Source organism: Thrips palmi, unplaced genomic scaffold (genome assembly GCF_012932325.1).
Source record: "Thrips palmi isolate BJ-2018 unplaced genomic scaffold, TpBJ-2018v1 HiC_scaffold_7, whole genome shotgun sequence".
Lineage (NCBI taxonomy): Eukaryota > Metazoa > Arthropoda > Insecta > Thysanoptera > Thripidae > Thrips > Thrips palmi.
In genome coordinates, this window is record NW_023144634.1 from 301,607 (window position 1) to 318,328 (window position 16,722).

Sequence of the window (16,722 nt, forward strand, 5' to 3'; positions counted from 1 at the left end):
GGCAGGTTAGCGCCGCAGGCCAAGGTAGGTGTACACTGTGAAAATTTTAGTCGTCATTTTGACGACAATTCCAAGGCTAATTTTCCTTACAAGGATGTCGTCACAATCTTTGAACGAGACTGTCATCAAGTGACGAGACATTCATCAATTTGATCAAAATGACCAAAACCCTGACAATTATGAATGATTCATAACTTTACGACAAATGATGAAAGGCTCGTCACTTTTGACAAAATCAACCAGAACCCGCAAAAGATGACTCCACTCGTCAAAGTTCGTCAAATGACGAAAGGCTCATGATTCTCGACGAAACCTCCCAGAACCTGCTCCGAATGAATTCACTCGTCAGAAATCATCAATTGACGAAAAGCTCATGATTCTCGACAAAACCTCCCAGAACCTGCTCGGAATGAATTCACTCGTCAGAAATCGTTAATTGATGAAAGGTTCAAGAGTTTTAAAGATACCCGCAAGAACCTCACGAGGATGAATAACATCGTCCTTGTCCACCAATTTACAAAAACACCTTAAATTTGATTTCAAAAGTATAATTGCATTTTACATTTAGCCTAAACCACATGAAACATTCAGTTGATAGTTACAATACTTTCAGGCTTCAGTTTGAACTAGCACAAAAAAAAAACCTTTATCAAATGAATCAGACAGACTCTAACTCTTTTAGTTTGGTTGGAAGCGCAAATGTTTGAGATTCACCACAATTCACGACACTACATTGCACTTCTATTCTTGCTGTTTCAGTTTCCAATAATGCTGGCTTAGCTGCTTAGCTGCTGATGAAGACGATGCTGGCAATTCCCCTGTGCTTGCTTCTGATTCACCCCTGCATGGCTTCACGCTGCTACACTCCGCTTGCTTTGGATACTTCTTCCTGCCGCCACCTGAGCCGAACTGGATTGGCATGTATCGTGTTCTTAACATCTGTAACAGACAAACAAGTTTAGCTTCAAGCTTAGCAGTACATAAAATAAAGTGAACAAAAAAACCCTCTAAATGTTAATTAATGTCATTACAAACCTTGTTTTCTTGTTGGTGTAACAACTGTTGTGGTTCATGAAAGAAGGGATATGTAGCACAAATATTTAAGAAAGTAATGACACAGCTGATGAGATTCTCTTGATCTTGATGCAGAAAGGAAAACATCATACATCTGTCCTTTTGAAATCTACAAACAAGTTAAAGAAAGAAATCATTAAATTTAAATACAAAGTCTACAATAATAGCAGATTGACAGCAACAAATGATGCTTATTAATTAATTATCAGACATACCTTGTAAATGGTGCCAAAGCAGCATGAACACAAGAATGAACTATCTTGATTCAAATTCTTGCCTGATTGAGATATTTCAAGTACAGTAACCTTCAAGAACAAAGACAAAGAAAAAGAATATTATTGTTAGAATAAAGCACCTAAAACTAACAAAGCCAGAAGAAAAGCAAAAAAAATGCACTTACTATAAATTTTGTAGAATGTTTAAAGAAAAAGAAGAAAACATTGTCCTTTCCCTTTAGCTTGTTTCCAATTCTTTTCTGCATCACTCCACCTTACTAAACTTCTTTTCCTTCAACCAAAATCTTGCTAGCAAGATACAACTGCAGTGCAGTAACCTTTGGGGAAATAAAAACAACAACAATGATAAAATGATGCCCATGATGCATTAAAAGAAAAACAAAACAAACCCAGAGAGAAAAATAACAAAGAATTCACTTTACCTTAAACTTTGAAGAAATTTTCAAGAAAATAAACTCAAAGCTTTATCATTCTCCTGTGCTTGCTTCTGTTTCCCCCCTGCATGGCTTCACGCTGCTACACTCCGCTTGCTTTCAATACTTCTTCCTGCCACCACCTGAGCCGAACTGGATTGGCATGTATCGTGTTCCTAACACCTGTAACAGACAATTAAGTTTAGCTTCAAGCTTAGCAGTACATAAAATAAAGTGAACAAAAAAACCCTCTAAATGTTAATTAATGTCATTACAAACCTTGTTTTCTTGTTGGTGTACCAACTGTTGTGGTTCATGGAAGAAGGGATACGTAGCACAAATATTTAAGAAAGTAATGACACAGCTGATGAGATTCTCTTGATCTTGATGCAGAAAGGAAAACATCATACATCTGTCCTTTTGAAATCTACAAACAAATTAAAGAAAGAAATCATTAAATCATTATATAAAGCACCTAAAACTAACAAAGAAAGAAGAAAAGCAAACAAAAAGGCACTTACCATAAATTTTGTAGCATGTTTAAAGAAAATGAAGAAAACATTGTCCTTTTCCATTTAGCTTGCTTAGATTCTTCTCTGCATCACTCCACCTTACTAAACTTCTTTTCCTTCAACCAAAATCTTGCTAGCAAGATACAACTGCAGTGCAGTAACCTTTGGGGAAAAAAAAAACAACAGCAATGATAAAATGATGCCCATAATGCATGCAAAGAAAAACAAAACTAACCCAGAAAGAAAACTAACAAAGAATTCACTTCACCTTAATTTTTTTAGAAATTGTCAAGAAAATAATGTCAAAGCTTAGTCGTTCTCTGCACACTGCTGGGCTCCCATTTCTTGGGATGATTCTTACTGCCGCCAGCTGAGTCAAACTAGATCGGAATGTTGGCACATCGTTAACATCTGTAACAGACAACAAGTTTAGCTGGCAGTAAAGAAAATAAAGTGGCAAACAGGCTTCAATGTTTTTATGTATTTCATTACCAACCTTGATTTCCTGTTGGTATCCCAAATGTTGTAACTCATATAATTTAAAAGAAATTTTGAAGGTAATTAAGGCTAGAATTAAATCACTTTGACATGGAAAACCACATTCTTTCATCTGCAACACGAGAAAATGCTAAGTTAGTAAAAGTAAATTAAGAACGACTTAATACGTTAAATCAAAGTATGAAGGGATTACAAATTACCTTTAATTTGCAGAAACAGAGTCTAACAAAGTGTGTTTCAATGAAAAGCACCTCTCATTACTGCCCCATTCATAAATACTTTGGGGTAAAGGGTACTTGATTTCATCCCTGTGGAGGCAAGTCAATCCAATACTGTCATTGATAATGTAAATGCCGATGTGAGGCTGATATGTTGAAATGTGTCTCATCAAAGTAAAGTACACAGAGTTGCCATCCAGTATTACAGAGGTAATCAAGCCAATTTCAATTTCATTGTCACTGTAGTTCTTCAGAAGTAACCACTGCCCTTTTTTAAAAAGGAGACCATCCACTTCAATTTTTTCCATTACCAAAGCCATATTGGAAATATTTCTTGAGTCAAGAACTGACTGAAATTCTTCATTTGGCTCATAGGCTCTCTGCATAGTAACTGAGACACCACAGTCTAAAATTTTAATTCCTTTCACAAATGGTGAACTGGCAGACAAATAAGCAAGGTACAGGCAGTACTTTTTTGCAAGACTTAAACCAAGATTGATAAAATTCTTCCCAGCTTTGGCAGCGTTCTTGAAAAATTGATGAAATTGCTCAAATCCTAGGCCACTTAAATGCATTAAAGGCCCAAGGAGAGAAGTTAGATCGGCCATGTGAGCCCAATAATGATGTTTAGGTTTGCCATCTCCTAAAAGGATCTTCCTTGCCTCTCTATAATCCTCAAGCATAGCTTTGAGACGACCGAGCTGAAATAGACTGTTGGATGGGGCACAAACACTTTCTGTGATCTCTTTAAGCAACAAGTACAACTTCCAGTACGGGTCATTGTGGTCCTTGATAAGCTCTTCATCCAATATGAATGGAAGTAATCGCAGCAAAGTCCAGTTTTGGACAGCATGCCCTCCTAGGGATGGATCTTTCTTCTCTATCGGTTTTGATTTATCTTTCTTCGTTTCAAACTTAACAGGAGCGGGCCTGTTACCAGAGTCATGACCTTGCAATTTATAAGTCCGTATCTTGCGATTCAGTTGCTGGTAGGTAAACCATTTCTTCTTCAGCACCAAATGCTGGATGATCAACGACAAATCAAAATTTATGACACCTTCAAACAGATCATGTGCAATGCACGGAGCCAAGCTTGGGTCACAGACATGAAAGTCTTCGAGCTTGTTGAAAGGACACAGCCACTCAGGTCGGGAAACACCCATATATGTAGCTCTGTCTGCTGGCACTAAGTGGGCAGCTTCTTCATAACTCTGAGCAGTTCTGAGCGGACCTACCTTCCAAGGTTCCGCATTAATTTCAGTCTTAGTCATGGTGCAGTATCTGCAAAAATATTCAGAACTGAACGATTGGATGAATCCACCGATTTCATGCTGTCCTTTATTGTCACCTAAAAGGAACCTGAGACGCACTTTAACTTGTTCACCCATGAACATTATTCCTGTCTTTTGAAGTTTCAAGAGTTCTTTAACAACAACTTCGAATATACCAAGCTTAAAATCAGTAAACATTGCCCTAGAATCAGGCACCAACATAATCAATCGTTTGGAGTCCAGCTTAGCTCTGATATGGGAAGGAAGATTACCAACAGTGTAATACATGCCCAAAATTTTGTAAAGCTTAGCAACTGAAGATAAATCTTTTGTTGGAGCAAATTCATCTGTAAATATATGCAAATCAATAGATTTTTCTGGTCTTTTCCTTTTTCTTTCCTTGTGCACCAATCCGTCTTGATAGTCCTCAAAAATTCCCTCCTTACTCTCTCTAGAAAAACTTGCATTGACTTCTTTTTGAACTTCAGCACTGCTTAAGTAGAGGCCAAGTGTCTTCTTGATTTTACAATAATAAATGCATCGTGGTTCGTGGGGATCTTTTGAAAGGTTAATTGGTTTGGGCTTGATGTAATGAAAATGAGAAAGATAATATGACTTTCTTAAAGCGTTTGTAGTCATAGTAGGTCCAGCAACATCTTTATGGTGAACAGCAAACATCTTATCTGCTTTCAAAATGGAGTTCACCTTTCTTTCTTTTTCATCCTGAGACAAATCCAAGTCTTCAAATTCTTTTAATATGGCTTCTCTCATAATGGACAAATTAGTTGCTGTGAGATGAGCTAATGCACTGGTAATAACATTAATGGTGGAAACAGGAACCAGATGCAGAGATTCCAATCTTAAGTATAACAATGCAACATTCAGGTAGAATTCCTCAGTCCATTGATTGACTTTCTCTTCATAAGGATCACATTGGGGAATATCTTCCATGTTATTGACAGGAACAGAATCAATAACCTCATTAGTATCTATTACCTCATTAGTATCTATTACCTCATTAGTAGAAGTGTCCATGTCCACATCATCATTAATTTCCAAGTTTTGATAGTTGAAGGTGCAGTTAGAAGCGCTTTGATAAGAATTCGAGGTGCTGTTCCATCCTTTATGATGTTGGGAGAGGTGGACAGAAAAAGTTTGTTTGGTAAAAAAATTTTTACTCTTGCATACTTCTTTGAAGGGACACTGTGTCTTTACTCCTTTTTCTTGATGGTCCTTCTTTAAATGCTGGCACAGAAGCTTAGTTGATGGAAATAATTTATCACAGTCACTCACAATACAACCTTGCGGAGTGTACTCTGCCTGAGGCTGGTTGCGTGCATCAGCATGATAATAATGCACATGAAGATCAAGAGCAGTGAAGGACCCAAACTGCAAGTTACATGCCGGACACGTGAACTGAAAATGCTTCTCTAAGGCATGACACTTCTGATGTAGAACATACTCATTGATGGTACCAAATTCTGGCTTTGTACAGCAACGTGAACACTGGAACTTGGGGCCAGGGTTGACCTCAACACCACCAATAGAAAGAATAGCATGTATTGTCAAAAGGCTCAGAACAATAAAGCATAACGGGAAATAAAAGTTTCCACCGCTAGCCGTTGAACATCGGAGCTTGAAGCCAGCACTGTATGAGCCAATTCTTGACCTCCATGTTTGAGTATCCACACCCATGATTTGCAGATGTTAACCGGTTAACCTGAAAATCATAACACACATAAGGGGAGTTCTACCAGAGCATCTAATAGAGCTAATACAAAACTTACTTTTTCATTCAGCTGATTGGGTCATCAAAATACAGATTGATACCGGTAATCTGAACAATCAGAGCAGAGGAGAGTAACGTGAACCACAAAAATGGCTTGCTCACTAATGTCTGTAAGATTTTAAAGGAAAACACAAAATAATTAAAAACAAAGTAAGACAGAGTTAATAACACATGAGTGATAGTTGCCAGTTAACAGAACATACCCACAGGTTAAAATATTCAAAAAGATTTAAGCAGAATGAATTCAAAGTGGAACAGAGTCCCAAAGCTCCAATTTGACGCAATCATTCACAGAACCAAAACCTGGAAAAGAAAGAAAATTAAAATATACTAATAAGCGACACGATGTTTACTTTGTTTTCAAACCATGAAAGAACTTGCCATCAGAGTGGACTTCGGAATGAGTTGGAAGCCAGCCTCGTGAATGATAGTCCAAACAAGTATAAATCGAAGAAATATTGAATAAGAAATCAACAGGATAGATGATAAATCCAAAGCAGCATAAAAAGTACCCAATACTTCAACTTGATGTTATCCATCAGACACCTAAGGCCAAGAAAATAAAAATTGTTACAGAAGCAAAACAAAGTTTACAGGTTTATTATGGTTATCTTCCCATTAAAATACTAACCTGTAGAGCAGACATTGCAAGATGGGTATCGTTCGAAGTCCAGAGAATGGTATGAATAATCCCTCAATAAGCTACCTGTGAAACAAACCAAAAACAAACAAAATCAAGCTGAGTCGAGCAAAGGATATCTTGGGCAGTCTCACAACTTTGCAGCATCAAAAAGCTTGGGGAGAACTCGATAAGTTTTCGAGGAGCGCCAAGACAAATAAAATTGACTGCAATGAAGGGACAAAGAACCAAAGAGAGAAAGGTAAAGAGACACGCCAATAGAATCTACAGGTTAACCGCGAAAGGCACCGCGAAGCAGACTGATATTGACAAGAGGTCACGGCAATCAGACTGACAACATAGCCAAAAATACAACCGAAACTTGATCTATTTTAACGACCTAGAAGCAGTACTAAGTATGAACCACTTCAAAGTGAAATGCGGCACAAGGATTGTAAGTTGCACTCGAGACCAAATAAACGCCTCTACAAGCCTCAGTTTCAACAAACAAAAGTCATTTTCACATTGAAGAAACGCCATTTTGAAAGGGACGTTTTGATTGGCTGGTGGCCGAAGCACCGTAGTCCCATTTTCCGGCCTTCCCTTTAACAAATTATATGAAACATGATAATAATTTAAGTATTTTCCGAAAAGCGAAAGCCTTTTAAAAAATTTCAAATTTTAAAATCAATTATGTTGACTGAAGGAGAAGGATTGACGTCGTTTCAAGCCGTTCTACGTAAGATTGACGTCAGCTGATAAAAGCTCAGCGTCTATTGGCTGGCCGTTGACAGCTGACGATCGTTCTCAACACCTCACCATTTCCAGTTCCAGTTTTCAAACACGTCTCGGTTCAGTTTCGCTTTTTGAAGTATAAAGTTAGTTTAAAGTAAGTGAAAACCTTAGAATACGTGAAGAATCGTTTAGAAACAGGATTGAAGTATAACTCTTTTCTAATTCAGGTAACCACTAGCCCGGAATAGTCCAAGATGAGTGAAAGAGAGGACGTTGTGGCGGAAGACCGTTGCTTTCTCAAGAACAGTCTGACGGCCTGTCTAAAGAGGCTCGATGAAAGTAAGATTGATGAGCTGGTACAAAGTATGCTAGATGATGGAATCAACAAAGACAGTGTGGAATTTGTGGAAGCAGCTAACCTCGAGTTGCTTGGCTTTGACAAATATCAAGCAAAAGCTGTGATTCAACACTGGGAGAAGTCTAAGGGAGCTGAGGGTACAGGTATGTCACCTTGCTATACACCGCCATTCTTAATTTTAACTGTAACCAAAAATAAAGAAGTTTTCTGTCTATTCCAGTTGATCCTTTGCAAGCTCGCCAGACCAATACATTTAATTTGGATCCACAACCTGGAACTTCCAGAAGTTTTCAAGAGAATCCAGCAGGAAAAAGTTTTATTGATGTTTCCAATTTCCAGTTAAACTGGGACCTGATCTACCGGCAGACATACAAAGGCATCAAAGCTGGAGATATCATAAAGAATAAGGGCTGCTTCGAGCCAAAACACAGAGCAAATGTAGCTCATGAAATAATACGCCAGGCTATTGATGCCAATGTTTCAAATTTGTCAAGAGATACTATAGAAAAAATTTACTATGGGCCTGTGCTGAGGAAGCACGAAGATGCTTTCAAGACTGAGCTGGCAAGCGGAGAGAAAAGTTCAGGTGGTTTCTTACATGTACTGAAGTATTGCTTTGATAATCAGAAGAGGCCAGACAGAAATAGGCACCTGCAGCCACAAGATTTCTTGACAAAGCAGTATGAGCAGCCAAGAGGAAAGTTTTCTTATTGCTGTGTGAGGTGGAGGGCGAAGGATGACATTCCAGACCAGACTCCTGAAACAGTGAAAGAGCAACAAGAAAAAATGAAGAAGGAATTTGTAGAAACAAGGCCAAAATTTTGGGATTGGACCAAGTTGTCTGATATGATTAAAAACTGTTACAAAGCCCAAAGAGAAATGATAAATAAGAACATTTCTGATGCTTTACAGGAACAGAAGAAACAACTGGCACAGAAAAGAAAGCGATCATCTAAAGAAACTGAACGCCGCAATGAAGAGGCTGAGGACGAAGTTGGGCTGGAGCCAGCAGTAACAATAAGTCAAGTTGCTGATGAGTGGCCTTTTTTGTTTTCATACCACGGAATGCTTATTCATTTTGAAATACTGACTGGTGTTGAGTTAGAGAAAGAACTTCAAACTTGCAAACAGAGTCTTAAGTGGGAAGTTTTGCTTGACTTTTTCAAGACTACAAAAGATGATGATGGATTCTACAGTGAGGTTTGTAGAAAATTGGAAAAACACAAACAGAAAAAGCCTGATGGTGACGATGAATTTAGAGCAATTATTTTGATGATTACAAAATATTTCAATGAAAGTAGCTTTGTGGAAATTGTAGAGGTAAGTTTCCACTTTTGAAAATTCTGTTTTTGCAGTTCATAAAGCTTTTAATATTTATTCAAATCTTATACTAGGAAACTGTGACCTTGGAAGTACTCAACAGTACACACACAGCACCGCAGTACCCTTCTCTGACAGCCCCAGGTATGCTTGGAATCTAGTAAGAAATTTAATCTAATCTTTACCACCTAATACAAACCTTTTCCTCTTTCTTTTCTATGGCAGGAAAGGATGGCTGCATCTTCAAGGCCAAGAAATTCTTTCTTGGGGTTGATTCGGAGTTCCATTATTCTTTCCCAAATTTTGAAAGAGCAGCTTGTTGTGTATTTATGATGTATTTTGTGTTCAATCTGGACTACGCTCCTGAATCACAAATTTCACTGGAGTTCCTGCAGAGGTTAGCTTGAAATAAAACAATAGTCATTCAAAACAGATTCATGACAGCTACTTATGAAAGAAATTTTAAATCTTAATACATCTTGTAATTCTAGGTACATATTCGGTATGGACCCGCCTCAAGGCAACAAGAGGCCAGTACGGGAACGGCACCAGAAAACCAAGATCAGATATTCTACCAAAGTTGTCCACGATGATGTTGCAAGGCTCATCTCCAAGCTTAAAGTCCTGCGCAACCAGAAGGAAAAGGAAAACAACCCAACTCAAAGTGAAGAGTCTTCCTCTGCTTCTTCTCAAGAACCTGAAACAGATTAGAGAGAGATTAGCATAATGAATAGTCCAGGCAAGACATAGGAGATTTTGTGTCTATTTGATGATAAATGTAATAGTTTAATTACAAAAGTAATGAAAATTAAATTAATTGAATCATAAATGATCTGAATAGAGAGAGGTTGGAATAATGAATAGTCCAGGCAAGACATAGGAGATTTTATCTCTATTTGATGATAAATCTAATTGTTTAAATACCAAAGTAATGAAAATAAAATGAATTGAATCATAAATGCTCTGAATAGAGAGAGGTTGGAATAATGAATAGTCCAGGCAAGACATAGGAGGAGATTTTATCTCTATTTGATGATAAATCTAATTGTTTTAATACCAAAGTAATGAAAATAAAATGAATTGAGTCATAAATGGTCATGTTCTTTACCTGGTGTGGTTGTGGTGAAGATAGAAGCACTGGCCGTGCAACAGGTGCTACTGATCGAAAATGTTTTGAGATTACGTTCTTGAAAGTATTCATAATGTGCTGAGGAACAAAGCCAGCTGCAAGATGCTAGCAAATTGGAAAAAATACTTAAAAGACTAGACTGTCGATGCTGCTAACCTGTCTGTGTTTGTTTACTTGAGCAGAACAGCAGCAGCAGCGGGCGAAGGGTGGAGGGGCGGTGGGGGCGGGGAGGCGGAGTTTGCTTATTGGCAGTGCACACCCATTAAATGCACCACAGGCTCAGCTGTGAGAGTGGCGGCAGACGACGGACAGAACGAAAAGCATAGAAAGAAACAAGATTTTTGGCAAGAGATTCTGTCTTTTTTACGTAGTTATTGATAACAAACCACTCCTAAGGCTGCACGATAAAGTGAGTACGAGTAAATTGGAATGCAATCAGATGATGAGTGTTACTCTTCTTCCTGATGTTAGAAAACAAACTTCAAACCGTGGGTTGATAGATCAGGATAGAATTGTTGGGGCAGGTTAGTTTGTAGAGGTGCACAATGGTCGGGTTTAAAAAATAATAACATAACCTGCATATGACAACTTTGTGTTGGTTGATTTATGTAGTGATTCTGGTAACATAGTTTTTATTTAACTTTGCACTCCAGCTCAGTCAAAGTGAGCAAGAAGATAAGGGTTTGGAGGCTGCTGCTCAATCACATTCTTGTCTGTTGATTAAATTAAGTCCAGTTTTGATGAACCTTTAACCATTGTTCATCATTCTGGTTAAAGAATCGTCTCTTGCATTGAGCTTTAGTTCCATTTTTTATTTTAGTCACTTTGATGATTGCCTTGTCATCTTGATGACAATTTGTCGTATTGCATTGAAATAATTCGTTCTCTATTTGCACATGATGAGTATTTTGTCATCTTAACGACAATTTGTCGCAATACATTGAAACGATTTACTCGTTACTGATCGTCAACCATCGTCATTTGGGTTGGAGCTAGTCTCCATGTTTCCTCGTTACCATTTGATGATTGTCTCATCATCTTGACGACAATCTCTCACAAAAATATCCTAATGGTTGAGTCGTCACTGATCATCAAGCATCGTCATTACTGTTAGAGTACCCCTCACCTTTCATCGTCCCCATTTGATGATTATCTCATCATTTTGACGACAGTTTATCATCAATTTTTCAAAGCGACATTGTCGTCAAGGATTTTGTCGTAAAGTGACGACAAATTTTTACAGTGCATGACCACCCCCCTCGCTCTCGGGAACTACTTTGCCGACGGCAACCGGTCGACCGGACTTTCGAGAGAATAGAATTCTAACTATTTTCAGCCAGAGCCCTACCTTCTAGCTTCAAGGGTACGACCATAGCACCTCGCCAAAATTTTTGTTACAGCGTTTTGGCTAAATTGGGCGTTTTTCAAATCTGGGATATTTTTTCTCACTCTCACATTTGAGAAGATAGGTTCGATATCTTAGGTTTTCCTCAAAATGTCGGCTCTTCGGCAAAATATCCAACATCACATTTAATTCTAAGTAGTTGTTTGCTTGCTCGGGGAGCCTTAGAGTCGTAAACTGCACTGTGGGGCACCATGACCACTTTTAGTGGGGCACCATGACCACACATATTTGAGTGTTTTTCTCATATTTTGGCCTGATAATGATTTATTTTCGTCGAAAATTTGCTTTTTGCTTCTGAAAATGTATAAAGGTTGAATAATTGCTGCAGAATAGATAGTTTTATCACAAATTTGTGATAATTTGTGAATCACCAAGATGATTAAGAATGGTTCTGAAACTGAGACTTGATATGGTGGTTTCTCTTGCACTAAATGAGCTCCAAACCGCAAAAGTTGGCCGCGAAGGCGATCCGTGGCTACTTTGCACCAAGATGGCTCTGGCATTATGAGAAACAGCATTTAATTCACTTGTTTGCAGTGTAGTAACCGCGATAATTTTCTTAAAATTTACCAAATTGAAATCTGCATACGAATTTGGACTCGTCTTAGCAAGACGAACATAAAATGTTAACACATGTCATAGCTTTGGATGTGAAATTTGAAAGCCTTAGAGCGTTAACTGTTTTAAACCGTCCATTTCAAGGCATCTTAGAACGTTTGATACTTCGAAGGTTTTTACAGTGTTTTTTAGTTAAGTTGACTGGCCTGATGGTAATGACAGCGATATAAACAATTTCAATGAGAATACTGGTAGAAAGTACACTTTTTTGGGCCAAAAAATTACTATGGTTATGGTGCCCCACGGGGTGGTCATGGTGCCCCATAGGTGGGGCACCATGACCACTTTGCGTTTTATTTTCCAAAGTGTTCTGTGAGCCTGCCGTGCATTGCAGACAAGTTCCAATGGGTGGAAGAGGTCCTTGGAGGTCCAAAGAATCCCCTCATGCTAGAAACTTAACTGTTCGAACCACACGGTGGAGTAGAGGGAGGCACAAAAAAAAAGTGGTCATGGTGCCCCACCCTCCCTTATGGCTATTAATGCCGCCCAAAGAAACTAACAAGCTAGGGCCCGCCCTTCCGTCGAACCGAGTTGCCAGCTCCGCTTCGCTGCGCCGGCAACTCGGTTCGACAGGGGGCCGGCCCAGCTTGGCCTGCCGGCGGCCTTTTCTCGGGCCTTCGGCCCTCGCATCAGACCCAACTTGGCCAGTCGAAGGCCGGGCCTTCGGCCCGCTCGCATCACACACACCGTGAACGGGTAAAGCAAAGTTATCGATGTACCATCGTGACTTAGGCCCACCCTTCTATTCACAATATGCAATAGTCCTTACACTTTTTACTCCAACTGTCCTTAGAATATGCCCATTTCATTTGTCTCTTCGCCCTCATTCCGAAAATACCCATATTTGCCATGCTACTGCAACTCCTTGCAACAGAGGCACAGCAGGAGCGCAAAACGAGTCCGTCGCACTTTTTCCCATAACTCATGAAGGTGGGCTCCTGGACCCCCCCTTTCCCACCCCTCGTTGAAGAAGTCTTGCCAAGACCTATCGAAAACTTAAGTAAAAATTTTCAGTCGGTCGACCCCCTTTTTTCAAGATCCTGATGTGACTAATAGACGAAGTCGGGCTCCTGGACCCCCCTTTTCCCACCCCTCGTTGAAAAGGTCTTGCTGAGACCAATCGAAATCTGCAATAAACTTTTTTAGTCGGTCGACCCCCTTTTTTGAAGATCCTGATCTGGCCAACTTGTAAAAGCGGCCGATGGGGTCGGGACCAGGTCCGTTCATCTTGTCTCGTCGCCCCGATTCCAAAAATACCCCTATGTGCCCTGCTAGCACCAATAATGGCGGAAATCCCCCTCCCGCTCATGTAAACCATGATGCACCTGCAGCAGCCCTTGTGCGACCCGGACGGGATTTGCACCACCGGATTATTTGTTTGGACGGTACTCCTGAAGTACCCTCCAAATCTGGTTACTCTAGCTCAACTCCTTCCTTGTACACAGACGCCAACAACAACAACACACAGACACAAGGGCAAATGCATAGGCTTTCCCCCTATTTTTTGAATAGAAGGGCGGGCCAAAAACCTACGATTTTTGTGCCGCCTTCCACTGAATACCGTGAAACGGGGTAACTTCGGACACTTTTGATAGGTTTTTTTGAAATTGTGAAAGTCGTGGTGCTGTCATGGACTTGAGGGTTAAAATTTATCATCTACCAACCTTAAGCTTCGATTTGGCGCTTATTTCAAATATCTGCACCTCACATTGTTTACAGTGGAGGGTCCGAAGCAGTGTCCGAAATTACCCCGTGTTTTGGGGTAATTTCGGACACCCCTGGAAAAAACGACTTTTCGTTCTGATTTTCGTCCCAAAATGGATCACTGTCTCTTTCTAAAGTGCTAATATGATTATATGAGAAATTCGTAAGGGTTTAGATGCAAAGGTAAGGTAGGGGTGGTCATTCATACATAATTTGAAGGCATGTTTTTGCACTCATAAGTAGTTCGATTTCAGGAATAGTGGGTGGAACTAGTAGAGCCATTTAGAACGCTTCTATTTTTTAATCTTTGACCGATAAGCTTTCTTAGGCAACTCGGGCCATACTTTATTACGCGAAAGTGAATCTTAAATCTCCCTCTACAAGATTACAAACGATCACATACATGCATATGAAGGGCAAGTAGTGTCTTATGTACGGTTAGGAAGATACAGGGGCTCAGTGGAAAGCTTTGCATTTCAATTGTACCGGCGAGCTATGCAACCATTCGCCAAGTCCAACTCTCATGTCACATGAAAGAAAATTAATCACAAAACAGTCGCTGACACTAACGTAGGATATAGACATAAAACTAAATATTTAAGATGTAGCTTTGCCCAATTTTTATGAAATTTGAAGTTTACAAAGCAACCGCTGTGACAATTGGGGAATATCGTTGTTATTGGATTATCTTCAACTTTCAGAAGAGCTCTTCAGCTTACGCCACTCAAACCCTGCGAAATTGGAAGTGTTCAGGGCATACCAAATCTCCCTGACGTGACGTTTGTATGTCCGAAATTACCCCGTAAAGTAACATTTTTTCAGTTTTGAGCCCATATAAACCATACTATTTGACCCAGGTGATTGAAAATTTGACACAGTATGCTCTTAACATGATCAAATCGAAAAACAATCACATCATGAACCGGCCATGAACAGTTTCGGCTTGCCAGTCAAAGTTTTAACGCATAAAGTTAATTTAGGTAAAAATGGTTAAATACAAAAACCACTCTTTCTCCTAAAGTTTGCCCCTGATTTGGCCTCCAGGTGATTGATCAGATGGTTTTAAGTGTGGCTGATGCGATGCGCGCAACGGGACAAGCCTCCAAGTTGGCCGTTAGATGGGAGCGTCATCGCCATGCTTCCGGGCAGAGTTGTCCGAAATTACACCCAGTGTCCGAAATTACCCCGTTTCACGGTAGGCTGCAGCAAAGTCATTTGTTGGCCAAAATACAATCCAAGACCGGTTTTGGAATCGCCAGAAAGTGTTCTAGACGAACCCGTGCTCAGTTTTTTTAGGGGGACAATGAAAGGCACAAATTAATTACAAAGTCCACTATATTTAAAGGCAAATTGACAGAAAAATGAAAACTTCGACTTTCGAGCCTTCCTGAGGAGAAATGAAGCTCTCTATCGGGAAACCGATGCTGGATTCGAATTCTGTATAGTTTTTTGAATAACCTAGGGGAAATTTTGATCACTGACTTAAGTTTTCACATTTGGACTTTTTCGCGTCGAAAGTGGTGTTTCCGCCCACTGTGCGTTGTACTCCAGCCTTCCATACTGACAACGATATAAAATCAACAACAAGCTTACCTGACACCGAGACACAAGGTGATTTGCATGTTGTTCCCGCGCAGGCTTTTGGCGCTGTCGAGGCCATGTCCGACCGTCTTTGTATCGCATCCAAGGGCAAGAAAAAAGTGCACATCTCCGCTGAGGACTTGGTTTCCTGCTGCACTGGGTGCGGCAATGGCTGCAATGGCGGCTATCCGGATTCCGCCTGGAACTATTGGGTGGAATCCGGCCTCGTGTCCGGCGGAAACTACAACTCCAACGAGGTAAGTAAAGATTGTTAAGGCCAATGCAACGCTTCATTGCACAACTCCAGGTCGGGCCAGGTACGACAAGGTAGGTGTACGCCAGACCGTGGCTTGTAACAGGCTTGGTAGTTCGTGGATGACGAATTATTTTCTTTGTCAGCGTACGTATGTTAAAAATAACTTGTCATGGCAGTTTTGCAGTGTTGCCTTAAATAGTTTGGCAGGACATCAGAGTGTAACTTGGAAACAGACACGGTAAGAACGGTTCCTGGTTTTCTCAGGAACTCCCTGGAAATCACCTATGCCTTCCCCCTTGGCTTCCTGGGAAAACCAGGTTCCGTTTTTACCGTGCAGTTTCTACCCGCTTGGCTGCGGTGTCCAGGCTTGAGTGTAACCTGTTCTTGGAGTGAATAAGCAAGTGACGCGGGTGTCGCAGGGCTGCCGACCTTACTCCATCGCTGCCTGCGAGCACCACGTCAACGGCTCGCGCCCGGCCTGCGGTGGCGAGGAAGGCGACACCCCCGCGTGCACCAGGCAGTGCGAGGCCTCTTACAACAAGGACTACGACAGCGACCGCGTCTTCGGTGAGTGAGCCTCGCGGCTCATCATCTCCATAGGCCTCCGGCTGAAAGAAATCCATTTAAGGGGGGACTCGGCGAAACTTATTGAAGCGTTTGGAAGAAATCTTGCGTCTTTCATTGGTATGGAAATTCTTAAATTATTTTTTATAGGTTATCCTTCAGACAAATACAAAAAATTTTGGTAAGGAAATTTTCAAATATGTCACTTGTTTCAAGATAAAATTTTAACATTTCAATTATTTTAAAATGTATTGTTTTTTTGCCTTTTTGGAACATTTTTGTGTCTGAGGACAAAAGCAGAGCACATATTGAGAAATCCTTATTAAAATTTTTCGACAAATCATCAAAGAATATACTCCATGCAAGACTTTCTACACTGTTAAAAAAAGTCTGAAAATTCAGACCAATTTTTTCAGACCTAG

At 40.1% G+C, this 16,722-nt stretch overlaps 3 protein-coding genes and 1 long non-coding RNA gene across 6 annotated transcripts; 2 read left to right on the forward strand and 2 right to left on the reverse strand.

Moving 5' to 3' along the window:
• Positions 1 to 409: 409 nt before the first annotated feature.
• Positions 410 to 3,074, reverse strand: LOC117652517. Of its 3 annotated transcripts, XR_004588166.1 has the most exons (10): positions 2,934 to 3,074; positions 2,732 to 2,845; positions 2,504 to 2,646; positions 2,245 to 2,397; positions 2,003 to 2,150; positions 1,733 to 1,906; positions 1,475 to 1,627; positions 1,290 to 1,379; positions 1,036 to 1,183; positions 410 to 939 (listed from the first exon to the last, which is right to left on the reverse strand). XR_004588166.1 is itself a non-coding variant. In XM_034397483.1 (2 exons), the coding sequence occupies exons 1-2, from the start codon at positions 1,162 to 1,164 to the stop codon at positions 742 to 744; spliced, it is 327 nt and encodes a 108-aa protein (XP_034253374.1). In that variant the 5' UTR covers positions 1,165 to 1,196; the 3' UTR covers positions 410 to 741. The 3 variants fall into 3 exon arrangements, 1 of the variants encoding a protein (XP_034253374.1); XR_004588165.1 differs by having other exon boundaries at positions 2,003 to 2,397; XM_034397483.1 differs by lacking the exons at positions 1,290 to 1,379; positions 1,475 to 1,627; positions 1,733 to 1,906; ... (3 more) ...; positions 2,732 to 2,845; positions 2,934 to 3,074 and having other exon boundaries at positions 1,036 to 1,196.
• Positions 3,075 to 5,838: 2,764 nt separating this feature from the next.
• On the reverse strand, positions 5,839 to 9,411 carry LOC117652518. Its single transcript, XR_004588167.1, has 6 exons — positions 9,243 to 9,411; positions 8,322 to 8,480; positions 6,643 to 6,717; positions 6,215 to 6,557; positions 6,010 to 6,119; positions 5,839 to 5,942 (listed from the first exon to the last, which is right to left on the reverse strand). It is a non-coding gene; the product is annotated as an uncharacterized LOC117652518 (long non-coding RNA).
• On the forward strand, positions 6,549 to 10,130 carry LOC117652516. The gene is made up of 5 exons (XM_034397482.1): positions 6,549 to 7,866; positions 7,944 to 9,043; positions 9,118 to 9,187; positions 9,269 to 9,440; positions 9,535 to 10,130. The coding sequence occupies exons 1-5, from the start codon at positions 7,620 to 7,622 to the stop codon at positions 9,752 to 9,754; spliced, it is 1,809 nt and encodes a 602-aa protein (XP_034253373.1). The 5' UTR covers positions 6,549 to 7,619; the 3' UTR covers positions 9,755 to 10,130.
• Positions 10,131 to 15,519: 5,389 nt separating this feature from the next.
• On the forward strand, positions 15,520 to 16,331 carry LOC117652272 (cathepsin B-like). The gene is made up of 2 exons (XM_034397051.1): positions 15,520 to 15,737; positions 16,156 to 16,331. The coding sequence occupies exons 1-2, from the start codon at positions 15,558 to 15,560 to the stop codon at positions 16,309 to 16,311; spliced, it is 336 nt and encodes a 111-aa protein (XP_034252942.1). The 5' UTR covers positions 15,520 to 15,557; the 3' UTR covers positions 16,312 to 16,331.
• Positions 16,332 to 16,722: the final 391 nt, after the last annotated feature.

Coding starts and splice junctions, on each gene's coding strand:
- LOC117652516 (XM_034397482.1), top strand. CDS start 7,620: ATGAGTGAAAGAGAGGACGTTGTGGCGGAAGACCGTTGCTTTCTCAAG. Junction 9,044..9,117: donor GCTTTGTGGAAATTGTAGAG/GTAAGTTTCCAC, acceptor ATCTTATACTAG/GAAACTGTGACCTTGGAAGT. Junction 9,441..9,534: donor TCACTGGAGTTCCTGCAGAG/GTTAGCTTGAAA, acceptor TTGTAATTCTAG/GTACATATTCGGTATGGACC.
- LOC117652517 (XM_034397483.1), bottom strand. CDS start 1,164: ATGATGTTTTCCTTTCTGCATCAAGATCAAGAGAATCTCATCAGCTGT. Junction 940..1,035: donor TACACCAACAAGAAAACAAG/GTTTGTAATGAC, acceptor TGTCTGTTACAG/ATGTTAAGAACACGATACAT.
- LOC117652272 (XM_034397051.1), top strand. CDS start 15,558: ATGTCCGACCGTCTTTGTATCGCATCCAAGGGCAAGAAAAAAGTGCAC. Junction 15,738..16,155: donor GAAACTACAACTCCAACGAG/GTAAGTAAAGAT, acceptor CGGGTGTCGCAG/GGCTGCCGACCTTACTCCAT.